At 39.3% G+C, this 27,053-nt stretch overlaps 1 protein-coding gene and 1 non-coding gene across 2 annotated transcripts; both read right to left on the reverse strand.

Moving 5' to 3' along the window:
* Positions 1 to 2,395: 2,395 nt before the first annotated feature.
* Positions 2,396 to 2,499, reverse strand: LOC125157958 (U6 spliceosomal RNA). The gene has a single exon (XR_007149098.1). It is a non-coding gene; the product is annotated as a U6 spliceosomal RNA (small nuclear RNA).
* Positions 2,500 to 3,399: 900 nt separating this feature from the next.
* Positions 3,400 to 3,725, reverse strand: LOC125157051 (non-histone chromosomal protein HMG-17-like). The gene has a single exon (XM_047843288.1). The coding sequence runs from the start codon at positions 3,655 to 3,657 to the stop codon at positions 3,400 to 3,402; it is 258 nt and encodes an 85-aa protein (XP_047699244.1). The 5' UTR covers positions 3,658 to 3,725.
* Positions 3,726 to 27,053: the final 23,328 nt, after the last annotated feature.

The following is a 27,053-nucleotide window of genomic DNA, read 5'->3' on the forward strand; positions in this document are numbered from 1 at the left end:
TAGCTCTGTAAGTTGGTTAATAATCTGAACTCATAATCACAGTCTGAACTAACAATTCTAAAACTTGACTATATGTTTTCATAAGTTATCCTTTGTTTCATGTGAATAAGCTTGAGACTTAAGCTTCTTTTATATACAACGCTGAGCATACAATAGGTACATTGGGCATACAATTCATCTTGAAGCAGAGGGAAAGTCAAGCTGTGGTTCTGAACATAGAAATTCCAGGAATAAGGAGTATTTGTTTACTTAAAGTCTAAACAACTGGATGAGACCTAAAGCCAATCCAAATAAGTGTTATATATAGTTTGTTTGGGAAGAGTTGGGGTGAGACACTGCAAGAAGGTAATTTGGTGATTTTTTTTCTTTTTGCTTCACTGATTGACCAGTTAATGTTGTAGCGCAGCATCTCCTACACACAAGAGTTTTGACTATGTTGGGTGAATCCTCAGTCAATAATCAATCATAAAGTACATTAGACAATATCTAGATAATTAAAGTTGGCTTTATAGAGGAGCCACATTCTATAAGTTGGTCCTGTGAAGTGGATGTTGATACAAACTCTCTCATTGCTCTTTATTGTTTCAGATGTGCTTTGTCTTCGACTGGCAATGATGTATAAGATGTGGACTTTTAAGTTTTTCTCTTACTTCCTGTCGATTACAGTTGGCTTCTTTAAGATGACCTAAATATTGAAATGAGAGAGGAACTATTTGTATTTTGAAATCATTGACAAAAAGATTTCTATGCACAGTTTGCCTTTAATACATTAACTAGGATTAAATTTGGGGCACCTGGGTTGCTAGCTCAGCCTGTTGAGTATCTGACTTTTGATCTCAGTTCAGGTGATGATCTCATAGTTGATGTTCTGCTCTGACAGCACAGAGCCTGCTTGAGATTCTCTCTCTCCCCTCTCCCCCTCCCCCTCCCCCACATATGCACGCATGTGTTCTCTCTCGAAATAAGTAAATAAACTTAAAAAAATAGGATTGAATGTATAAAATTTCCACTGATATGTAGGTATAAAATATGTAAAAATATGTCTATATTTCTAATCAAATGTATTATATGAAGGAAGGTATAATTAATCTATCAGCTACCCATAAATATATTGAGTTCTAGTATTGAAAGGATCCTTTGGTGAAGGCTTTGTGAAATGAAATGATCATCTGTTATTTATGGGCATTTGTCCCTTGGAGTTTTGCTCCATTGAGTTTTTAGTAAAGAGGAGATTGCCTCTATGCAGGGTTTTTCAACCTTGGTACTATTAATAATTTGGGCCAAAGAATTCTTTTTTTAAATTTCTTTAATCTTTATTTATTTTTGAGAGAGAGGGAGAGACAGAGCATGAACAGGGGAGGGCAGAGAGAGAGGGAGACACAGAATCTGAAGCAGGCTCCAGGCTCTGAGCTGTCAGCACAGAGCCTGGTGCAGAGCTTGAACCCATGGACTCCAAGACCATGACCTGAGTCGAAGTCGAATGCTTAACCAACTGAGCCACCCAGGTGCCCTGGACCAGAGAATTCTTTGTTGTAGAGGCCTGTTTTGTGCATTGTAGGATGTTTAGCATTGTCCCTCGACTAAACCCCCTAGAAGCCAGTACCATTCCCCTACCCCCTTTTTTGATGACAACCAAAAATGTCTCCAGAGATTGCTAAGTGTCTCCTGCAAGAGAAAATTGTCCCTGGTTGAGAACTACTGAACTATGTAGGTCTTGAATATTAAGAAATAGTTCTATATTAGAATAAGCATAGCAATGCTTATATAACACTTATTTGTGGCCAGTGTTTTGCACATATAATTCATTTAATCCTTATAGCTCTGTAAAGTAGATACTATTATTATCCCATCTTTGAAATAGGGTAATGGAGGCACAGAGTGGGTTAAGTAGTTTGTTAAAGATTGCAGTGCCAGGATTTGAATTCAGGCTGGGTGGCATCAGCATGTGTCCTCTGAAATACACTGTACTATCTGTACAATGGAATGGCCAGAGAACAGAATTTTTTTTCTGGACAAATGATATTTGTGTTCTGGCCTAGTTATCCACATTGCATATCCAGGGGGATGTTGCCCATGGTCAGCTGTGGGCCTGCTGCTGTGAAAGACTTCAGATAAACGCTAATGTATTATAGTTTAAAAAAAATTTTTTTTTAAGTTTTTATTTTTTGAGGGGCACCTGGGTGACTCAGTTCATTGAGTGTCTGACTTCAGCTCAGGTCACGATCTCACAGTTTATGAGTTTGAGGCCTGTGTTGGACTCTGTACTGATAGCTTGGAGCATGGAACCTGCTTTGGATTCTGTGTCTTACTTTCTCTCTCTGCCCCTCCCTTGCTTGTGTGCCCTCTCTCTCTCTCTCTCTCTCTCTCTCTCTCTCTCTCTCTCTGTCAAAAATAAACAAACATTAAAAAATACTTTTTGCGTGTCATCCTTGCACAGGGGCCATGCTAATCTTCTCTGTATCGTTCCAATTTTAGTATATGTGCTGCCGAAGCGAGCACTAAAAAATACTTTTTAAAGTAATCTCTATACCCAACATGGGGCTCAAACTCATGACCCCAAGATCCAAGAGTTGTATGCTCTTCTGACTGAGCCAGGTAGGTGCCCCTCAATTTTTTTTTCTCAAACCAAAGTGTATCCAGCTTTATTAAAGATACTTCTCATAAACAATCATGGTATTTCAGGCAGGACATGGGCAGACATTTGGTAACAGTATACAACAACTTTCAAACTCCCTTCTTCAATGGACTACCAAAATCAGGAGGCCACTATAAAACCCAGTGAAGTTTTCGTTTGATGCTCTGAACAGGGAAAGTTTAGACTGAGGGTTGACATTTCACATTTGCATGTTGTTTAACAACTTTTTACAAGCCAGCCCCGAATTTCAGGAAATGAAAATGGCAGAATTACCAATCTGAAGCTCCACAAACTAAAATAGGAACCCTTTTGAGAGATGCCATCTCAATGGTGACACTAACGTCCAGATTGCTTTACATACTGGGAACCATTTCTTGGGGTCAGGTTCCAACAGGTCTCTGGGTTTAAGGGAGATAAGCTTATGTTGAAGGCAGAGGAGAAGAGGACATAAAAATGAATTTTAGTTTTTCCACACCACAAGGCGTTTGTGCCAAAGTGACTAATGTGTGTCAACATCAAGGAATCCCTCCTCCTGGGAACCAAGGGGAAGTTTCTCAGAACTAGAAGGGGATGGTGTTTTTCCCCTTGTATCAGTCTAGCTTCAGAGATATTCTACTACTGATGTATGCCCTTCCCCCAAAACAACACTGAAACATTCTGTGTGCTAACAACATAGCTTAAAAAAAGTAAAACAAAATTCTGCAGTTTTATAAAACTTGATAAAAAATAGTATTTCAAACTGTACAGTCACCAGAAGTACACAGTTACCCATAATGCACACACTTGGCATCTCCAGCACCTTTCTGCGCCTGGTCTCTTGTGGCACCTCCGTTTTCTGCATCAGCTCTCCCCTTGTTCCCTTTGGGTACCTTCTTCCCCTTCTTTGCAGGGGCCTTTTTAGGTTTGGACTCTGGCTTTGCAGGAGCAGGTTTAGCAGATAACCTTGCGGATCTTCTCTGTGGCTCATCCTTCACCTTGGCTTTATCTCCTTTAGCATCCCCTTCAGCCTCTCTCATGGGCATGGTGGTGACGGTGGTGGGACATAGGTGCTGGACGTGGGGATGCAGTGGCGGATGGGCTTTGGTCGGTCCGGGGGTCATTCTCACCTCTACTTCTTCATATGGCTCCTCAACATTTTTATACCAAACATTTATACGCCCACTCTTTTGGTCACTAACTACTGTTGATTGAGTGAAAATGCTGCTATTTGACAGACCGAATATAGCATATGTGCAGGCAAGGCCCATCTTATGCTGACTCTAGAGTCAATCCACTGATGGTGGATTGTATTTCAGCAGTTTTATGAAAATTAATGAAATTTTAGCTGATCTTAGTAGATTCACCTTGCCCAGAACTTGATTACCTGGCCTGAATGAAGAGAGGGTAGTTCCACAATTCCACTGTATTCTCGGTGGGCAGTTAATGCAAAATTTTCAGGTATGAACTTTGGATAGTTTGCAGATCAAGGAGATACTGAAAACATAAACCAGGGCTCTCCTTGGATGAATAATAGGTGGCATTAAAAGACTGTTATTTGATCTCTTGCTTTTGACATTGGGTCTAATTATTCTACTAGTAGATGGTACCAGATCCTTGTTCAGTCTTAGCCTAAATGAGAACACGTGGCTTGGGTAAGACAGTTATATATTTTAATTCACTACATTTCTTCCTTCATTTATTCACCATTTATTAAGAGTTATTATAGTACAGTTTTTAACACTACTGACCCTCAAATCAAATTTTACCTATGATGCATATTAGTTGTATGATCTGGGGCAAATTACTTAATCTTTCCAAGCCTTAGTTTCTTGTTTGTAAAACTGAGATATTGTGTCTAATATTTACCTCAACATGATTGCTTTGAGTATTAAATCAAATAATGTATGTAAAGTCCTTGCAAAGTAAAATAAAGTCCTTGCAAAGTAGCATATATTCAATAAGTGTTAGCTATTACTAGTATTATGTACCTATTATGTCACTGTGTCTGTCTCCTAGGGAGAGGAAACAAGAACGTAAATAGTTAAAACACAAGGTAGAAGGTCATATGTCATGAAAGGAGGAAAATTAAAATGCTCTGGTAGTTCAGAAGAGATAAGAGTCCTGGATGAAGCAGCAAGGAAGGAATCATGGAGGAAGTAACACCTAAGTTGAGCCTTGAAGGAAGGATAGAATGAAGGCATGCAGTTGTGAGAACACTATTTCTAGAGTCAGCTATAAATACCCACTGCGACTGGACTGCAAATGATGAGTCATCCTTTTCTTCTTCTTAATCCCAGTAATATGCAGAAAGGAAATCCACAGTGGTAGCAAATTCTTGCCACCAGTGTTCCTTCCCCTCATTTTCTATGGAGAACACAGAAGGACAGTCTTGTTTCCTGCTGCAGTAATAGAGGCACTAAGTTCAAGGTCATGTAGTCAGCTTTAAATTAGACTGTTGTGCATGAACTCTCTAAGTAATCAAGCACCATGTACATTTTTATTAGGCATTTACTCTAACCTAATCTCATGTGGTGCTTTGGGGGTACAGAAGTAGTATGCCCTTGAAGAAACTATGGTCACAATGGGAAATATGATATAAATACAGTAAATAGTTTATAAAATAATATAGAATCTAATATTCAGGTATGTGGTGTGAACTTTTTATCTAATATAAGTTGTGAAAAAAAAGATTGATCCAATGAACTTCAGATGATTTTGTAAAGATGGCTTTATGGGATAGGAATTTGAGTTTTTGGATTGATGTAGGGGAGGGGAGAAGAGAGCATTTCAGATGGGAAATTTTTTAGCAATGCTAGTAATTTATGAATGAGAATTCATGAAGATAACACCTTTTAACTTATGGATTAGAATTTCAGTGATGTCTGCATCTCTTCAACTGCATGATACTTACAGAGCTGTGTTTGGGTCTGTCCTGTCCTAATGCCCCCACTCCAGGTGATTTATAAACCATGCATATATGTGGGACACTTTCTCAGACTCCTGCTCTTGTTGATGCCTTCCACCATCCAGAAACTGTGCGTACGTGAGCTAAATGAATGTCACGTCATTGACAGGAATAATTCTCCATTTGTAGACGTTTTGAGGAAATGAATAATTTTGGCTCATTTCAAAAAGGGGTCTTTCAAAGTCAGCACATTCTCTGACATTCTTCTCCCTTCTTCCCCTTTCATGTGTGAACCCCACTGATTTCTTAGGAAGATGCCCTGGTTGTCATGGTGAAAACTACGTTAATTGGGTTCCTCTAGTTGATGTTCTGTCAAGCTCACTGCCCCACTGAAGATCTGGAATAGAGCACTTAACTTTTTCCTTCTCAAAGAACGTGTTCCCAGCAAGTCAGCTGCCTCAGCAGAAAATGGAAGGTATTTGAAATGTCCAATATGTTATCCAAATATTTCACCCTTCATGGGGCCAGACATGCACAGTTTCACTTTCATTTGGTATCTTCTTTCCACAGAGAGTACTGATGGAAACTCAGCTGGAGATTTTTAACTGTGTTAAGTGGTTTGGGGGAATTTGTAAAAAGTGAAAGCGTGTGGACTGATCATCAATTTGAGAAAGGAGACCTGAGTCCAGGGCAGGGCTGGTCCGAAGTAAACTGAAGTAGTCCTTTTTTGTAGTTGTCTTGCCCTGTTTCCCCCCCTGCTAGAAGGAATAAAGGAAGGAAAAAGGAAGGCCAGCAAGCCTAGTGCCTCCATCACAAGTTGTCATCTCAACTTGAGACAGTTCCTGATAGCCCTTCTCTCCCAGTCTTTTAAATCAAAGGGTAGCTATCTGGTGTATCAATTTCTCAGGGTATTTTCTTTGCTTGAGGACTTATAGGAAAATCTGAACTATGGTTTTCATGGCTCTGAATGATTTAACATATCACTTACGTAACTTACCATTTGAAATTGCCCTTGATGACCATTGGGATAGATATTTTGGTATTCCTTCTATGACATCAGGCAAACTGTTGCCATCATCTACATATTGGTTTAATTTTCCTAGACCTTCTTGGTAGTATTGACTCACTGAGAAATTGTGAGTATACTGTGTAGCTCTATGTTTCTGTTTTTGAGGTTGATTCTTCTGACTTTGGAGGAGCACATGCCTAGGTTGTGTGATGTTAAGGGTTCCCCTAGGTCTTTTTGTCCTTTTACCATCTCCTGGAATACTTTGTGATGTTTCCAACTCATCTGAAGACCTATCATTCCATCTGTCTCTTTAAATGCACTTTTAACTGTCACTGGTCCCTTATGCCTCAGTGTGAATGGGTGTGGGAGAAGGTTTGGGGCACTGGTCACCTGAGGGAACAAGGAGAGGAAACACCACGGAGGAAAAACCTGCCCATTGGGTATTTGGGGCTAGGAAAACAACTTGCCTTTTCAACAATTTTACCTCAGGCTGGTAGTGGGAATAATAATGATAATTATCATCAGCAGCAAGTGGTGCCCAATTAAGTGCCTAATTGGGCATGATGCTGTACTTAGACAACTTCACAGACCTATCCGTTTCTGCAGAGCTTGAGACAAACACACTGTTACAGAGACTGGGTTGTTCAATTGTAATATCAAGTCAGTTGGTGCAAAATGTGTGGTTCACATTGCACATAGGCTAAAGATCAGTTCATTTGGAGGGAATATGGGGGCAGTGAGATTGAAAGTAGGAAGGTAAATGGAACCTGAATATTATTTTGGCTTTACTCCTCATCAACTATTGAGAAATGTTTAGGCTCTTTCCTGATTCAGAAAGTAATATCACAGATTCTTTGATGATAAAGAAAGCCCTTGCTAGGCATCAAGAACATTTTTCACACTATCAGAGATCACTGTTTACCCTTGGAAATGGGGATGGAAAAGGAGAGGGGTGGATGGGGACTCACACCAGAATGACCCCGGATGATGGTTTTGTATGGCTTTATAGAGTATAAATATATGCTAAGATTTGCATGCTTACTGAGTTCCAGGTGTTGTGTGAAGTATCCTACATAAACTATGTCATTTAATCCTGCTAACAACGACTACCTACATGAAGAAATAGAGGAATAGAGAGTATAATGAAGTTGCTCCAAATGACACAGCTATACAGATTACCCCTCCCAGTACACCCATATTGTATTGCATTTCTGTGATAGTTTTGTCTTATCATAGTCAATCTCTCTGTGCAAAAGGTCAATGCAGTTAGTTGAGGACTCCACTTAATTGGATTCTGGTTAGTTGAGGTTTGGCTCTTTCAAAGGAGGTTGCAGATGGTTCAGCTCAGGCACAAATTAGCCACTTACTGTCCACCAAATAATTACATCTCATGGTAGTGTATTGCTAGAGATTGAAGAGTCTAATATTTATACACCAAAGAAACCTGATATATCAAAGGAGAGGCCTGAGTTAAGTAGTTCAGAGGGCCTGGAACTCTGTTGAATTCAAGCTGTTCTTATAGTTCCATTATTGTTAAATCCCTTCCTTCCCAACAACCCACAAGCTGCCCAGCCATGAAGGCTTGTTTACATAGGGTTCCTTTAATTTAAAGGGAAAAAGAGCTTTGCAGCTTGTAGGGTGGAGGTGAAGCCTGCCTGTGCTGTAGTTCCTACAGTTTGCCCTTACATGTTTCCATAGAAACAGAATTGTTGCTTGAACTAAAAATTCTTAGAGTTGTTTGAAACTTGAGCTAACTTTATCAGAACTGAGGGAGAGATTCCTGGCTTTCCATTCTACTGGCAATTAGTGGAGTCTATGTGTTTAGAGGGGAAAGAAGGCACTCAAGGACTCTTTAGAGTCAGATTTGCATGAACCCTAGATACCAGTGGAGAGAGAGATAACCGCGTATGTGAATCCCCTCTAATTCTTTTCCAACTCGTCTTTCCATTTAGCTCAGCCATCTTGCCCCAGAGCATAGGATCATTTTGGAGGCAAGAGTAGTTAAGAGCATGGACTCTAGAGTCAGGCTAATTTGGGTTTGACTTCTGGCCCCATACTTATCACCTTATGTGAACTTGGGCAAATAATGTAAGTCGTTAGATCCTCAGATCCTCATCTGTAAAATGAGGGGTAAAACCGATACTTGCTTAATAGAAATAATGTTAAGGTATTGTGCCTGAAACACGGTAAACATTCAATAAGTGGTAGGTTTTGAAAAAGTTACTTGTCCTCCCCCAGAAACCTTGCTGATCTCTCCTAATCCGTCACACCTTTGAATACCTTTACTTTTCTTTTTTTTTAAGTTAATTTATTTTGAGAGAGAGAGCAAGCAAGCAAGCAAGCAAGCAAGGAGGGGCAGAGGCATGGGGGGTGGAGAGAATCTCAAGCAGACTCTGCACTGTCTGGGTGGAGCCTGATGCAGTGCTTGAACTCATGAACCGCAAGATCATGACCTGAGCCAAAGTCGGATGCTTAACCGACTGAGCCACCCAGGTGCCCCTTTGAAGACCTTTTCGTGAACCACATCTCATGTCATCTGCGTTGATGTCACTTTGCTTGCCACTTTTGAGGTTGTTGTCAGTTGAGGTCTAGTTTTGTTTTGTTTTTTATGGTTGCCTTTCAGATCACCTAGATTGTAACCACTTGAGGACACAGGTGGGCTCTTGCCTGGTACAAAGCTGAGCACCCAGGATATACTAGTTAAATATTTGTGGGAGTAAAGATTGGGCTTTGGGCTTCACCAACTTATCCAGAGACTATTTTGGAGTTGACTTTTTGTCTCCACTGGAGTCCAGGTAGCCACTCTCTTTCTTAGCTTTTGCTGTCCCTACTAATAATACAATCTGGTAAAACATATCTAATGTGCCCAATTTAATAGGTTCCATCTCTAAGGACTGATGAAGATTGAAAGAATGTTCTCATACAGCCTAAGGCTTCTTTGCCTGTAGTGGTCCAGTGTCGGTGGCTCATTTTATTTGGGGAAACACTGTATGAAGTTTGGTCAGCCTCAAAGACAGCCACTGGGGCCTCTTACTGGGTGTGAACTGGCAATGACTACAGCCAAGCAGAGCTGAGCTAGGGCTAAGATCAGCTTCATTTTAAGATTCTCCGATCGATCACCATTGGGTGGTGGTATCGCTCAGACTGGAGTTGTTAACCTTCAGCCCGGGCTACTTTTCTCAGATATTTTGCAGTTCAATATCATATCTAAGGTGAAAAATCACTTATGAGACAGTGCTCAAGTGGTGAGCAGCTTGTAGGTAGCCTGCTGGAGCAAAAAGGGCCATAGTAAGGCATTATTAAGGGAAAATCAAATGTTTACCGGGGCTTTGCAAAATATAGGGGGAAATGAAAAGAGGGCTTCTGTGATAAATGAACAAAGAGCTTGATTTGCCTCATTTCTAAACTTCTCTATCACTCTAGTCACATAGCAGACGTTATTCAAACTCGAATTATTTTTGCCACTCTGAATAAAGGAGGAATCCAAGGAGGGTCTTTGGGAGATTTTCGGGTGAGAGCCACATCTCAGGGAATGGGTAATTTTGCCGTCGTTACCACTTTGGTTGGCATCTAGGTGCCAAGTTGGTTGAATATTTTCCATGAAGAAAAAGACTCCCTCCAGCCTGCAGAGGTATCTGCAGCTCCACCAGGAACCAAGGGCAGGCTCCAGACCCTGGTTGGAAGGCAGAGGAGAGGAAGGAGGGAAGTGTGTGAGAAGGGAGGTGAAGAGGAGAAAGGCAGAGGGGACAGCATCTGAGCTTATTGAGTCAGCCTGTTAATTGTGTTTCCTACAGCTGGCCCTGCATCTCTTTAATCCATTCTCCACACAGCCACCATTGATTTTCCTAAGCATAAATCTGATTGTCTCATTCCCTTGCTTAAAACCCTTCAGTGTTTCCTATTAAGCTGAGCATCAAGTCCAAGCTCCCTGACATGATGTACAAGTCCCTTCACAATCTGTTTCTTACCACGATCTATCTCCCCTCTACCTACTTTCTATATCACACTTGATGCGACAATAATATTGAATGGCTTACAGATCTTTCTACCTCTCCCCGCCCCTGCTACACTCTTATATACACAAAAGGCTGCCCCATGTCCTTGCTTATGCAAATCCTTCTGCATGGAACACTGTTTCCATCTTTCTTTCCTAATTTCTGTTTTTACTTCAAGACACAGCTCAGATATCACCTCCTCTAAGAAGAATTTTCCAAGCCCTTCAGGCTAGGTTTCTCTTCTGAGTTCATGACACCTGTGTACACTTACTCCATTATGTTGAAATTTGTTTACATGTGTGTCTTCCCCACTAGACTGAGAGCTTCTTGGAGGATGGGACTAAAGGCATTCAATATTTCAGATGGTGGTGAGTGATAGGCAGTGGTCTTATGTACCTGTCAGAAGTAGCCATGGTTTGGGCTTCCTTCCTGTTCAGTCAGTAGATGCCTGCTTTCTCACTGGCTTACATATTTGCAAAAAGTCGTCCATGCAATTATTCATTAGACTCCTGGCTCTAGGAAATGTTTGCAGTTTAAATGGGTGTTTATAGTGCCTTCTCTTTAGGGAACAATGGAATTTCAGGTACGAAGGCAGGCTAATGTAGAGACATTTTCCCTGGCCCTTGGACCACATGGTGTAGGCAGCAATCCATTAAGCCAATGTTTAGGGTCAACCCTCAACCCAGTGAACCCTGATCTCCATAGTAATCTGTTAATACTCAGTTAATTTGTCTTTTAGAAAAACAAAATGTAGACATGTTGATTCTGAGGCTCTAGCTAGAGTGTGAGCTCCTTGAGGAGGGAGACTGTCTCCAACTTGTCTGGGCTTTCTCAGAGGGCTTTATACTATGGGAGAGGCTCTCAGGGGGTTCTGGCCAATCCTCTGATTTATGGGGGGTGGGTTTCTCTTCTTGCATTATGCCTAAACCGGCATGGAGGCAACACTTTGATACAGCTCAACCCCACTTGCTTGTCCTGTGCTTCAAATCCCAGGGTGCTATCTCTACTAAGACTTAAATAAAAGTTAGTGCAAGGGAAGGGAAGGATAGATGGATGGATGGATGGATGGACCATCAAACTTGGCTGCTCTCATCACACTATCATTTTTCAGAAATGTTAAATTATTCTTATTGAAAAATTAAAAAAAAATGAAGGAATCATATCTCATAGTATCTGTTGGAAAATGTGCTTTAAGTAGCAAGATCCAGTCTGTCCTTACTGGAGAAATGCCAGTTCTAGTGATGGGAAAGATTTTCTCAGACCATCTGTCAGTTATAGCAATCTGTGTTTAACCCTTTCTGTACCAGCAGAAAAGAATTCACTAATCTAGTAAGTAGCTGCATTGGGTGCTCTGGGGGATAAGACCTGGTACCTGCTTTCAAGGGGCTTAAAATTTGAGGAGAGACGAGAGCTACAGGATCGTGTATAAAGCCGGCCAAATGTACTACAGGAGGCATCTGAAGGCAGGGGGAGAGGGCAGGAATTCTGGGCCCTGTGGGTAGAGGGACTTGCATGTTTAATGCCAATAGAGGTGGAGAAGACCAGCATAAGTCTGTACAATGGGAATAGTCTGGTGTTCTAGGAATATAGGATATGGTAATAAAAGTAGATTATTTGACGGTCAGATGAAGGAGTCATTTGACTGTCAGAGTAAGAGGTTGGCTTTTTATTCTATAGACAATGGGTTGTCAGTGGCAGGTTTTGTAGTGATCAATACCTTGTTCAGAGCTATGTGTAAGGAGGATTATTTGGACAGCTTACGAAGTATGGGTTAAGTACTGAGCTATTTTCTCCAACCTCAGGGGAGGTAGAAATGGATTCATGGCTTCTGCTATTCAAGATTTGTTGCATTGGGTTTTAGAGACTTAGAACTATATTTTTATTTTATTAGTTGCTAGTAGATTGATAGTCCAGAGGTCATCGCTCAGGGTAAGAGAGCTAGCTAGCCCAGGGCGCCTGGGTGGCTCAGTCAGTTAATCATCTGACTTTGGCTCAGGTCATGATCCCACAGTTGGTGAGTTTGAGCCCTGCATGGGGCTCTCTGCTGTCAGCACAGAGCCTGCTTCAGATCTTCTGTCTCCCTCTCTTTTTCTTTCTGCCCTTCTCCCACTTACTCTCTCTCTCTCTCTCTCTCTCTCTCTCTCTCTCAAATAAACATTAAAAAAAAGAGAGAGAGCTAGCCCAGGTGGCTTGGGAGGGTGCATTTTTCTGGTGGACCTTGAACCTGTGTGAGCTTAATGGATTTTGAGTTAAACCTGGGCCACGTTTTCAATATTAGTGTGATGTTCTTCTTTATCTTGTGAGTGTACATGTATGGGTGTGTGTTGTTTTGATTTTTTTTTGAGTCTTTTGACTCCATTTTTTTGTATCTCATGGAATAGAACAGGTGGAGATTGGGAGTAGTGGTGGGGAGAATGTGGGGTCATATCTGATACCTGTATTTTCATTCTCCAGTTTCTTTCTTGGCCTAACGCTTAAGAAGCTCATGTTATGGGGTACATTTTTGGTTGGAGTAGCCCTAATGTTTATCCAAGTGTGGCTTTCTTTGGCCACCTGTAACAGAATTCACCAAAGGAGGAAACTGGTTAAAAATGCAGGTTTAGGGCCCTGCCCTGGATTGCCTGAATCAGAGACCAAGTATCTGCTTATTTCATAAGTGACCTAGGTGATTCAGATGCATGCTCAGGCTTGAGGACCACTCAAATAGGAAAAGATTAAAAGCCAAAAAAACTGAGTTGTGAATGTAAAAGGGAGATCATAAGGTAGAAAAAAGGTAGATCATAAGTCATTAAAGGGAGTTTTGGAAAGTCTAGAAAACTTGGCTTTTTGCAGTTTTTCTTTTAGTTTGTCAAGCTAGGAAAGTTTAGGTCAAAGAAGAGAAACTTGTGGTAAGAGGATATTCCTATTCTGGAATGGTCTTTCTTCTTTGTCTCTCCCTGTACAAATCTGACGAGTTCTTCAAGGGTCACCTCCCCTCATATATTTCAGGATCATTCCAGCCCCTGATGACTCTCGTGGTTTTCAGAGCTGTCTTTCACTTCCTAGTTGTTCCTTACTTTTCCCTTTTAGCTCTGGGGCCTCTTGTGTGTTGTTAGCTTGGGGCCTCTCGATGTACTGACAGCTTGCCATTGAATTTGTGGGGACTTTGCCCTTGAATTTGGATCTGGGATTTACCTGCTTCTTGCCTTTTGATGTTGTCTCACCAACTCATCTCTAAACTCCTTAGAGGCTGCAGCTTATTCTTCTTTACACACTGATTGTGTAGCATCTGATACCATACTTGTCACCCAGTAGGAGCACGATCAATGCTTGCAGAGTGAATGAGAGATTTCAGAGGACATGATGTAGCTTTGCTTGAGAAAACACAAATACCAAAGCTCTGTTGAATAAAGGGGAAAGTGAACCTAAACCACATGCTTATGTTCACTGAAATAGTCAAGTACTTAAAAATGAAGTGTGCAAAGTTCTCTGTCTTCTCAGGAGCTTTGAAAGAATTGCAGCGAGTCCAAATTCTTTATTTTCATTTATGAGACACCCATTTCCATAACTCGCCTTCCATTTTCAACACTTTCTTTCAATTCCAACTATGACTCAGGCTTGCTTTTTATTTCTGGCAGCATGTTGTCTTTTAACTGGGGAGTGAAAAAGAACTTGGAACAATGACTTTCAAACTTCCCTAGTCCTTCGATAACAGTCCTTCTTAAGTGCTGAGGGATAGCCAGTGGTGCATTCACTGATTACATCATCCATTATCCTGGTCCTGCCATGGGATCTTTTTCCTCCTTTTGGGATTTGATAACTGACCCTGTTGGATTTAATTTGTCAAAATGCGTCTTCCCCAATTCTTCCTTCCCCCTCTTTCTTTCTTTGAAGCCACAGTTTCCCTGATTTTAGAGTGTGGGGGACTAGGGATGGGTGGGAGTTGATGCCTGCCTGGGCTTTTTAAGTACCAACAGCAACATTATTTCTATATTTTTTGTTCTGCCACTGAAAATGCCTCAGCCCACACATAACTAGTTCTCATTCTCTTCTTGTTCCCCCGCCCACAGCATCCTCCTGCTCCCCCTCAAATGCCTGCCCCCCTTCTCGGTGGCTACTTTCCTTCACAGTTCCAGAATGGTTTCATTCATCACTGTCACAGTTCCTGTCGATGGTAAACTCTACCATCTTATCTGCGGCCACCAGTAAATGAGTTTGCATTTAATATTTTAAAGAGTTTTCTTTGTTTCTGACATTTCTCCACCCACTGATACTTGCACTTCTGTGGCTTGCTGTCACCTTTTTCTCTGCCAGTTGGTTGGCAGGAACCAATCTCCCCCAGAAAATGCAAGAGGATCATCCTGTCACTCAGAAAATCTGTTTAATTTTCATCTGACATTGGTTACAAGTGCTCACTTTCTTCTCTGGGCGAGGAAGGCAGACTTAAGAAGAGGAGGAACAATTTAAGAATTTGGCAGAGGAGGCTGAAAGTTGAAAATGATTGGGCTGGACGCTGGGAAATTTTGGATTTGAATTCCTGCCTTGGGCTGACCTGCTGTCAGTTCTGTGTAAATTACTTACTCTATCCGTGTCCTCTCCTGTCCTATGGGAATGATGTTAATTTCTAAGCTGGCAATGGAGGACAGGAGCAATGGATACAATATTTGGAAAATAAAAAGAGCTTTGACAATAATGGCACTGCTTGCTGAAAGCTTGGTATGTGCAAGGGTGGTAGATTGTTTGCACACATGATCTGTGCTCCTGAAGACAACATTGAGTAATTTGAGGCTCAGAGATCTTCAGTATCTTGCTCGAGACCACATGGCTTATAAACAGTGTAACAAAGATTTGAACACTGTTCCGTCTGTCTCCAGAGTTTACACTCTCAGGATTTTGTTATGCAAGTTCAGGGTGGCACTGGGCATAATTGGGTGTTCTCAGTGATTTGTGTCCCCTCTTGCCTTGTTTTCCCTTAAGATTTCCACTAATATGGGGCTGATGCATGACTAGGAGTGTCTGGGTTTGGATTTCAGCTCAGCCGTTTATTAACTATGTAAATTTGGGCCACTTATTTTAACCTCTTTGTGCCTATTGTGTCTGTGAAATGGGGATGATAAAGGATGAAAACCGCTTCTGCCCCATAGATTTGTTGTGGGGCTTAACAAGTTAATACATATGCAGTACTTTTGCTGAACACATGGCAAATCCTCAATGATCATAGCTATCACCATCATCAGCCACAGCAGTATTTCCTCACAGTGATTCTCCCCGGACCGGTTCCGTGTGGCTGGTTGGCCATGTTCCAGATGTCTTCTTCCTTATTAAACAAACAAACTCTTTGTTCTATGTATTCTTTTCAGAGAGTATTACTCTGTACCTTCCAAGGTGACTGATCTTTCTAAGGTGAATTAACTTGTTCTGGAGTATGATATGTTACATTTGATTTGAGGTTTCTGATCATACAGTTCTTTAACCCCAAGAGGTAAAATCATTTAGTATAGATTTTAAATTGTGAACCTGAATGGGATAAGGTGCAGGGTGGGTTGTGGTATGGTTAGGACTAGAGCATGTTTTATTCAAATACATCAGGGCCACTTTTAGATCTTTTATGCATACATTTAGCTTCCTGGTAAAATTTTGTTGGAATTATAATAATAGCAAACACTTATATAGTAAGTACTTTGTGCCTGACATTGTTCTCAACACTAAAGATTATTTCATTTAATCCTCAAGACAACGTATGAAGTAGACATTATCCTCATTTTTCAGAAGAAATTCAAGCACAGAAAAGTAACTAGCTCAAGGCTAAATAACTAGTAGTAAGTGGCTGAATTGGGATTCAAGCCCAGGCTGTACTGTTAGCTACCACACTGAATTGCTTCTGTTTGAAGAAATGGTGTCTTTTTTTTTTTAAGTAAGTTTGAAAACCAACTGATCTTTAATAATGAAAATTTAGGGCATTGATTTGTGGTGAGAAGGTTAGGTGATGTCAGAAAGCGGTCGCTCTGAGACTGTATTTTTGTTTGAACATTTAATTTACTCTTTAGTAACTGATGCTGTAATTTTCAAGCAGTATTCTTCCACCAGGTAGGAGAAGAGAGTTATAAGTCCTATGATTCATTAAGACTTGAGGCAGAAATCAAAATGTCTACACGTCCTTCTTAAAATACTCTTATTAGCACAAAAACGCAAATAATATGAATCTTAATCTTTAAAGAGTTCCTTATGGGACAAAATCACAATGATATATAGCCTCTACAAACCATGTTGTGCAAACAAAATGGTTGAAAGAATTAACGTTGTTTCACCTACAGAACAGAGACTTATGGAGATGAGAGAAGTGTTTTCAGAAATTGGAGCATCAAATGATTGTCACGAGGAAGTTGGACTTGGGTTGCTCTCTTTTTGACTGAAGGGCTGAGCTAAAACTAATCTCTAAAAGTTATAGGGAAAGTAGATTTTGGCTCTGTATAAGGGAGGCTTTTGAAAAATAGCTCTTACTTAATGTAGCAAACTTCCTAATGAGTGCTCTACTATGACTGCAATATACTTTGGAAAATAAGACTTTCTGAGAGCTGCTTATTAGGGAGGCCTTCATAGATATCTCTTCTTAGCTATTATTAAGTATTGCTCTTTTTCAATCTGTTAAAATTTGGTCCTAGGAGACAGTGGTCTCTTCTGTACACACATATACCCTTTATTGGGTTCTTCTTAAGTCTCAGCTCTGTTGTATTTGAGATTTGGATCACTACTCACAAACCTTTTTTTGTGGTTAATGGCTGCCACTCTCTTTGTAGGCAGCCTCTCATGTGTTTTACCCTTTGCCTTCAGACTTAACTTGGAAAACCCAAGAGACTTGATCTTAAGACCTTGAGAGCACTAGAAATCTCCCATACCTCCACAAGAAGGGAGAGCATCTAATTGTCTTGGCTGGTTGACTGAGTTTCCTGGCATCCCAGCATTTTTCATGAGCAACTTCCTTAACATGGAGGGAGATTGGATTATAAAATGACAGAATCGGGGTGCCTGGGTGGCTCAGTCGGTTAAGTGTTCGACTTCGGCTCAGGTCATGATCTTGCAGTTTGTGAGTTCAAACCCTGTGTTGGGCTCTGTGCTGACAGCTCAGAGCCTGGAGCCTGGTTAGGATTGTGTGTCTCCGTCTCTCTCTCTCTCTGCCCCTCCCCCACTTGCACTCTCTCTCTCTCTCTCTCTCTCTCTCTCTCTCTCTCTGTCTCTCTCTCTCTCTGTCTCTCAAAAATAAACATTAAAAAATATAAAACAAATAAAATGACAGAATCTTGTAAAACAGAAAATGGAACAGAATCTGCAAAAAAGTTTTAAAGTTTTTATTTAAATTTCAGTTAACAAACAGTGTAAAATTAGTTTCAGGTGTACAATATAGGAATTCAACACTTCCATATATCACCTGGTGCCCATTACAACAAATGCAGTCCTTAGTCCCCATCATCTATTTAACCCATCCCCCTCCCACGCTTCCTTCTGGTAACCATCAGTTTGTTTTCTATAGTTAGAGTCTGCTTCTTGGTTTGCTTCCCTCTCTCTTCTCTTCCACTTTGCTCATTTATTTTGTTTCAGAAATTCCACATATGATTGAAGTCATATGATATTTGTCTTTCTCTGACCGACTTAGCATAATAATCTCTAGCTCCATCCACATCATGCCATTTCATTCTTTTTTATGGCTGAATAGTATTCCATTATATATATAATTGGTACAATGTATATTATATATAATATATAATGGGCATATATTATATATGTATGTACATGCATACACATCTTTATCCATTCATCAGTCGATGGACATTTGGACTCTCTCCATAATTTGGCTATTGTAGATAATGCTGCTATCTAGATAAGGGTACACATATCCCTTTGAATCAGTATTTTTGTATTCATTGAGTAAATACCCAGTAGTGCAATTCTGGTTCATAGGGTAGTTCTATTTTTAACTTTTTGAGGAACCTCCATACTGTTTTCCAGAGTGGCTGCACCAGTTTGCATTCCCACCAGTAGTGCATGAGGGTTCTTTTTTCTCCACATCCTCACCAACACCTATTGTTTCTTGTGTTGTTGATTTTAGCCATTCTGACAGGCGTGAGGTGATATCTGGTTGTGGTTTTCATTTGCATTTTTCTGATGAGCATCTTTCCATGTGTCTCTTGGCCATCTGTTTATCTTCTTTGGAAAAATGCTTATTCATGTCCAGGATCTGAAAAAAATTGTTTAGTGTTTTATTTTTATTTTTGAGAGAGAGAGCACAAGCAGGGGAGGGTCAGAGAGAGAGAGGGGGACGGAGGACACAAAGTGGGCTCTGTGCTTCAGCAGTGAGACCAATGCAGCGCCTGAAATCACAAACCATGAGATCATGACCTGAGCCAATGTCTGATGCTCAACCAACTGAGCCACCCAGACGACTCAGAATCTGAAATTTTTAAAATCACAGGGTGGACCTTGGAGTAGCCCGTAATAATGTCGAGGTATTTTCCTTTTTTGACCCTTCCTGTTTGGAACCTTTAGGGAAAAGATTTTATCTTGGGAAGCATAGTGTTAACTTTTGTTTCTTTTGGAGAGAAAACTCCAGTAAGAGCTCTTGAAATATGTTTTTCAAGATAATTCTGAGACAGAGTTGAAGTTAAAGATGCTATTTCATCTGTGGTCTGTCCTGGTCATATGAACTATTCCATCAATTTATAATTTATCAAATTTTAGTATCCCATGACAGATAGAAGACCACTTTCATGAAATGCTTAGGAACAGATGATATATCTTGTGTGTCACTCTTAAATATAGTAAGATTTTAAACTATTTAAAAAATTTTTTTAATGTTTATTTTTGAGAGAGAGAGAGAGAGAGAGACAGAGTGTGAGTGGGGGAGGGGTAGAGAGAGAAGGAGACACAGAATCCTTAGCAGGCTCCAGGCTCCGAGCTGTCAGCACAGAGCCTGTCGCAGGGCTTGAACTCCGAGACCGTGAGATCATGACCTGAGCCGAAGTTGGATGCTTAACCGACTGAGCCATCCAGGTGCCCCGATTTTAAACAATTTAGAAATCACTTTTGGAAGTATACAATCGTTTATTGGTTGAAAAACTTTCAATAATTCTATTTTATTAAAAGTCAAGCCAAGGGGTGCCTGGATGGCTTAGTTGGTTAAGCATCTGACTCTTGGTTTTGGCTCAGGTCATGATTTCACGGTTCGTGGGTTTGAGCCCCACATCAGTCTTTGTGCTGATAGCACGGAGCCTGCTTGGGATTCTCTATCTCCCTCTCTCTCTTCCTCTCCTCTGCTTGTGTGTTCATTCAAAATAAATAAATAAACTTAAAAAAAAAAAGTCAAGCCAGGACCTCCCCCAACCGATCCTCAGTTTTCTGTTAAATATTTTCTTCTTATCTCATATGCATGGCTAAATATTATGTCTCTCCAGATTCCTTTTAGGAAGGAGGAGGAGATGTATCATCAGGTTTTTTTTGACTAAGCACACTAATGAGTCATGAATAATAAAGACAAATTAATTCTCAAAGCAGACTCCCCATTTTTATTGAGGGTTCACCCTAACTATAAAACTTTACATGGAGCTGTTAAGCATCTGTCTATCTTTCCTACTTGTAGTTCACCTCTTTTGTTTCCCTAGTCTGGAAGGTAAGGCAGCCAAGAACCAGTTAGGGAAAAAGCAGCCTGGAGGCCAATATCTGATTGGCTTACTAGCTGATATTAATATCTTAATATATGATGGGCTCAGTCCTTCATCAATGCATGAAAAATAACTGAAGAATCATACAGAGAAGTGCTTTTAGGGAAAGATGATTTTTTTTTTAATCACTGGTTGCAAACTGAGGTTTGGATAATACAGGAGGTGGAGTTATAATAGCTGCTAGAAGTGGTATTCCATTTTTTTAGAAAAAAAAATATTTTGAGAGATACAGAGACAGCACGAGTAGGGTAGGAGCAGAGAGAGAGGGAGACAGGGGATCCAAAACGGGCTCTGTGCTGACAGCAGAGAGCCTGATGCAGGGCTCTGACTCACAAACTGTCAGAACATGACCTGAGTTGCAGTCGGATGCTTAACTGACTGGGCCACCCAGGTGCCCCTGGTATTCCATTTTTTACATGTCAATAGAGAGAAGCCAACTGCCTCTGGACTATTTTCACTTTTTCCTGCACCTGTGATAAGGAAGCCTCTGTTAACCTGAATTCTGGGGTGTAGGAAGAAGGAAAGTGTGGAAGGTTATGATTAGTGGAATTTTTCACGATCACTTGTAAATTCTGTTTCTCTCTCTCGTTTGGTTGAAACTATTTCTAAAACATTTGAATAAGAATAACTGCTATTAATTGGGGCTCAACTTAGTGCTTACCTTATAACTACCCTGGGAGATAGGTGGTAAATAGATTATCCTGATTATACAGAGGAGAAATCTGGAATTTGGAGAGCTTAAGTACATTTTCTAAGGTCATTCATTAAGAAAATAGAATAACAGTGGTCTGAAACAAAAAGCTTTTGCTCTTGTTCAGTCTATTTTACTCCTTGAGGATCATGTTAAATGTTAGGGTTCCCTTTTGGTGTCAAGAACTATCTAAGTAGTGGAATTACTGCTTCCTGTTTGTCACTCCACAATCAAGTCCTTGATTTTATCCTTCATAAGGACTGTTCATAGAGGTTTGGTTGCTTTCTAAATGATGCAGGAGTCCAGGTTATTATTGCTGGGGTATTACAGTCTAATAGGAACAGGATACAGTTACCCATTTTAATATTGAAAAAGAAATCACTGTGCTTTGTCACTTGACAAGAGCTAACCCCTGCGCATGTATGACAGTACTTCTGGAGTCTTGCAAGTTCCTCTTTACAAAGGTTCAATGAATACTTAAAGCAAAACACCATTTCAGGGATGCTTTAAACATTAAATTAAAATTATTTCATTAAGAAATTAAGACCTGATTCAGGAAATACCATGAGTATACTCAGAATCTTCCTAATCCTTAGCCAATCTCGTACTTTTTTGTACAATGTATGATGTATCTCGATTCTAGATGCATTTTGATGGACATAGTAGAAATGTTCTCAAGAATTCACTAGTTAACTAGTGAATGCCAGTTTGGCCAATTGAATTATTGTTACCTGGTGCTTGTGAAGCTGTTATAAAAATCCTGTGATTCATCCTTTTCAAAGTAAAGCCAATACGGCACCCCCACCCCCGCCATATTGCGTTGTTTGAATTTTTGCCTATTGAACAACATAAGATGTAGCAGATCAACACACACAAACCAGGGGGCGGGGGTCCTCACTTTATTGTAATGGGATTTTAACTTTATTTCAGACTCCAGCCAAGGGGGTTGTAGAGGGAAAAAGAGCTATTTTCCGGAAGAGGCTGGCCTTTCCTCAGCAATGGGAACAGTACAGCTTGTCTGTTTTCTTCTTAATGAGAAATGGCAGGTGAAATAACTTTTGGTGTGTTGAATTTCTGATAAATACCATGGGGATTCTGACTGTAATTCAGTTAGGTCAGGCCCGTGAAGCATTTTATGGGAAAAAAATAGTGCAGAGTGCCTGAGAAGAATGTGTTGGATGAGGAGATGTTTAAGACATGGTTTAGAGGGAAAATCTCAAGGAGAATCTTGTAGTAACAAACTGTAGGCAGTTGCTCTTTCTTTGCTGGAGCCATGCAGTTTGGTGGTGATCTTTGGTAATTGTGGGCCAAGACCAAATCCGTAATCAACTGTCTATAATTGTAGGGGCATTCAGGTTTTCATTTTGGTTTTCATAGCCATATCATATATGTATGTATTGAGAAAATAAAAGATAAAAACTAAAATTAAATTTACGGTGTTTTACACTGAGAAAAATGCATAATAAATAAAGGGGTCCTGGATGCAGAACCATATAATAATACTCGTAACTTTCAAGCAATTTGTCGATATTAATTTCCACAATGGAAGAGGTAAGTGAATATTATTTTCATAGATAGGCATAACCTGGCAAAATGTCACAAAGGGATCTAGATGTATGTTTCAGAATTGTTTTTTGGTCCTTTGGGAACATCTGGTAAAGCATCAGCATTAGCTAATGTGTTTACCGAGGAAAAATCAACCAGTAAATTTCCTCGTCAAAGTGAACTGTTTAAGGGAAATAGAGGATCAGTATTCTACAAAGCAGTTCCTTAAGAACACAAGTATGTCTATTGAAATGTGTTAGTAGTTTATTCAAGCCACGTGTCTAGCACCAAGTCTACAAACTATAGTTTGTGAGGCAAATATGGCCACCACCTGTTTTTGTGAATAAAGTTTTTTATTGGACCAGTCACATCATTTTTTAAAAATGTATTATCTATGGCTATTTTCACGTAGCAGCATAGTCAGGTAGTTTCAGTAGACACAGTATGACCTGAAATGCTTAATATTTATAGTTACTCTCTAACTATAGAAAAACTTTACTGATCACTGCTATATAGTATTTCAAAGAAGGATCCATGCTGAGACAGCATTCATTTGCTCACCCTTGTAATTATGAATGCATTATTTCTTAGATAAGAAATTATATTCCTTTACAATATAGTAGACCCTTGAAAAGCAAGTTTTGAACTGTGTGGGTCCACTTATATGTGGACTTCTTTTGATAAATACAGTGCAGTACTATATAAATGTATTTTTTTGCCTTATGATTTTCTTAATAATATTTTCTTTTCTCTAGCATACTTTATTGTAAGAATACAACATGATATATATATTAAATACAAAATATGTGTTAATTGGCTATTTCTGTTTGGTAAGGCTTCCAGTCTACTGTGGGCTATTAGCAGTTAAGTTTTGGAGAGACAAAAGTTATATAGGAGACAACATGGATTGTCTCCACATTTTGGCTATTGTGAATATGGTTCAGTGAACATTGGTATGCAAATATCTGTTCAGTCAGTTACCAAATTAAGAGATAGAATGATCAGATAAGAGGGGCACCTGGGTAGCTCAGTCAGTTGAGTGTTGGACTTTGGCTCAGGTTATCATCTCGCAGTTTCTGAGTTTGAGCCCCATGTCTGGCTCTGGCTGACAGCTCAGAGCCGGGAGCCTGCTTCCAATTCTGTGTCTCCCTCTCTCTTTGCCCCTCCCCGACTCATGTTCTGTCTCTCTCTGTCTCTTAAGGATAAACGTTAAAAATTTTTTAAAATTCTTTTGGATATATACCTCAGAATAGAATTGTTGGGTCATATTGATAGTTCTATGTGTAACCATTTGAGAATCTGATGAAATATGTTTCCCAGTGGCTGCACCGTTAAACCTTCCCTTCAGCAATACTATGAGGGTTGCAATTTGTATACATTCTGTCCGAAACTTGTTCCATTTTTTAAAATTATAGCCATCCTAGGAGGGTTAACATGGTGTCTTTTGGTTTTAATTTTCATTTTCCTGGTGAGTAATGATGTTGAGTATCTTTTCATGTGCTTATTGACCATTTGTATATTTTTGTTTGTGGAGAAATGTCTATTCAAATCCTTTGCCCATTTTTGAATCAGGTTTTTTTGTTGTTGAATTTTAGGAGTTATTTATATTCTGGACATTAATTCATTATTAAATATTCAATTTACAAATATTTTCTCACATTAAGTAGTTTGAATTTTCTTTCTATTAATAGTGTTCTTTTATGGACAGAGGTTTTAATTTTGATGAAGTCCAATTTATCTATTTTTTTCATTAGTTGCTTGTACTTTTCATGCTATATCCTTGAAGTTATTGACAAATCCAATTTCAGGAATATTTTTTCAATGTTTTCTTTTTATATTTTTAATGTTTTTATTTATTTTTGATGAAGAGAGAGGGAGAGCGAGCATGAGTGGGGGAGGGGCAGAGAGAGAGAGAGAGAGACAGACAGACAGACAGACAGAGAGACATACAATACAAAGCAGGCTCCAGGCTTTGAGCTGTCAGCACAGAGCCCAATGCGGGGCTTGAACTTGTGACCTGTGAGATCATGACCTGAGACCAAGTTAGATGCTTAACTGACTGAGCCTTCCAGGTGCCCCTTTTCAATGTTTTCTTCCAGGAGTTTTATACTTTAAGTTCTTCAGCTCAGGTCTTTGATCCATTTTGAGTTTATTTTTCTTTATGGTATAAGCTCCTATTTCATTATTTTGCAATATCTTTTGAAAAGACTGTTCTCTCCCCATTGAATAGTCTAGCATCCCTTTTTACAAGCAATTAACCATATATGTGAGATTATTTCTGGCTTTCTTATTCTATTCTATTGGTCTTTTTGTCCTTATCATAATTTTTTACTTATTTAACAATGATAAGACTTCCTATCCATGAACAGGGGATGCTTTTCCATTTATTTAAGTCTTTAATTTCTTTCACTAATCTTTTGTAGTTTTCGGTATACAAGACTTCCAAATCTTTGGTTACATTTATTCCTGAGTGTTTATTTCTCTTAGATGTTATTGTAAATGGACATGTTTTCCTAATTTCTCTTTTGAATTGCTCATTGTTGGTGTACATTTGACTTGGACAACATGGGGTTTTGGGGGTACTGACCTCCATGTATAACTTTTAACCTCCCCCAAAACATTACTAATTGCCTACTGCTGACTGGAAACCTTGCCAGTAACATAAAACGTTAACATATGTTTTGTATGTCATACATGTGATATACCATATTCTTAAAATAAATTAGAACGAAGAAAATGTTATTAAGAAAATTATAAAGAATAGAAAATACATTTATGGTACTAGTATTTATTGAAAAAGTGCATGTGTAAGTGGACCCGCACTTTCAAACCCATGTTGTTCAAGGATCAATATAGCATAGAAACACAACTGATTTTTGCCTGTTGATATTGTGCCCTGTAACCATGCTGAATTCCTTTTATTAGCTCCAATAGCTTTCATGGATTCTTTTGGGTTTTCTATATATAAGATCATGTCATCTATACATGGAGATATTACCTCTTTCTTTTAAATTTGGATGCCTTTTATATCTTTTTCTTATGTCATAGCTTTGGCTAAAAGTTCCAGTACATTGTTGAGAAACATTGGTAAAAGCCAACATCCTTGTTTTGCTGCCAATCTTAGGGAGGGAGAAAGCTTGCAGTTTTTCACCATTAAGTATGATGTTAGCTGTGAGTTTTTCATAAATACTCTATATTCTGGTGAGAAATTTTTCCTCTCTTCCTAGTTATCTGAGGGTTTTTAACATGAAATGGTATTGGATTTTGTTAAGTGCCTTTTCTGCATTGAAATGATCATGTGTTTGTTTTCCTTTATTCCATTACTGTGATATTTTACAATGTTTCATTTTTTTGCTTTATGTTGAACTGCTGTTTTTAAAATTTTAATTTATTTATTTTGAGATAGAAAGCATGAATGGAGAAGGGGCAGAGAGAGAAAGAGAGAGAATCCCAAACAGGCTCTGAACATGATGAGGGGTTCAAACTCATGAACTTTGAGATCATGACCTGAGCCAAAATCAAGAGTCTGATGCTTAACCAACTGAGTCACCTGGGTGCCTCTGTGTTGAACCAATCTTGCATTCCTGGGATGAATCTTGGTCATAGTGAATAATCCTATTGGATTCAATATACTTATCTATTATTGGGGATGTTTGAATCTATGTTTGTATGGTATATCAGTTTGTGATTCCTTTTTCTTGTGATGTTTTTATGTGTCTTTGGTATCACAATCATGCTGACTTCATAGAATGCATTTTGAAGCATTCCCTTCAGTTTTTGAAAGAGTTGAGAAGTTTTGGGAAAGATTGGTGTTAATTCTTATTTAAATGTTTGGTAGAATTCACCTATGAATCCATCAAGTCTACTACTTTTCTTTCTTGGAAGCTTTTTGATTATTGACTCAATCTCTTTATTATAGGTTTGTTGAGATTTCATATTTCTTCTTGAGTCAGTTTAGGTCATTTGTATGTTTGAAGGAATTTGTCCCTGTTTTCTAGGTTATGTAACTTGTTGGTGTACATTGTTCATAGTATTCTCTTATAATCCCTTTTATCTTTGTAAAATAAGTAGTAATGTCTCTCTTTTCATTTTGGTTTTAGTTATTCGTGTTTCTGCTTTCTCTTTCTAAGTCTAGCTAAAAGTTTGTCAATTTTGTTTGCCTTTTCAAAGAAAAGATTCCATCAGTTTTTTTCTATTGGTTTTCTATTCTCCATTTTGTTTATTTCTGTTCTAATCTTTATTATTATTTTTTTCTATATTTGGGTTTAGTGTGTTTTTATTTTTTCTAGTTCCTTAAGGTGTTAAACTTAGGGTATTGATTAGGGGTTTACTCCATTTTTTTAAAGTTTATTTATTTTGAGAGAGAGAGACAGAGAGAGACAGAGAGAGAGAGAGAAAATGAATGAGTAGGGGAGGGGCAGAGAAAGAGGGAGACAGAATCCCAAGCAGCTCCGCACTGCCAGCGTAGAGCCTGATGTGGGGGGGTTGATCCCAGGAACTGTGAGATCATGACCTGAAATCAAGAGTCAGATGCTTAACCCACTGAGCCACCAGGTGCCTCGGGATTTACTTCTTTTTTAACGTAAGCATTTACAGCTGTAC

The sequence above is a fragment of the Prionailurus viverrinus genome, chromosome X, assembly GCF_022837055.1.
Source record: "Prionailurus viverrinus isolate Anna chromosome X, UM_Priviv_1.0, whole genome shotgun sequence".
Lineage (NCBI taxonomy): Eukaryota > Metazoa > Chordata > Mammalia > Carnivora > Felidae > Prionailurus > Prionailurus viverrinus.

Excerpts from the sequence above, each read along its gene's own strand:
- LOC125157051 (XM_047843288.1), bottom strand. The coding sequence starts at position 3,657 with ATGCCCATGAGAGAGGCTGAAGGGGATGCTAAAGGAGATAAAGCCAAG.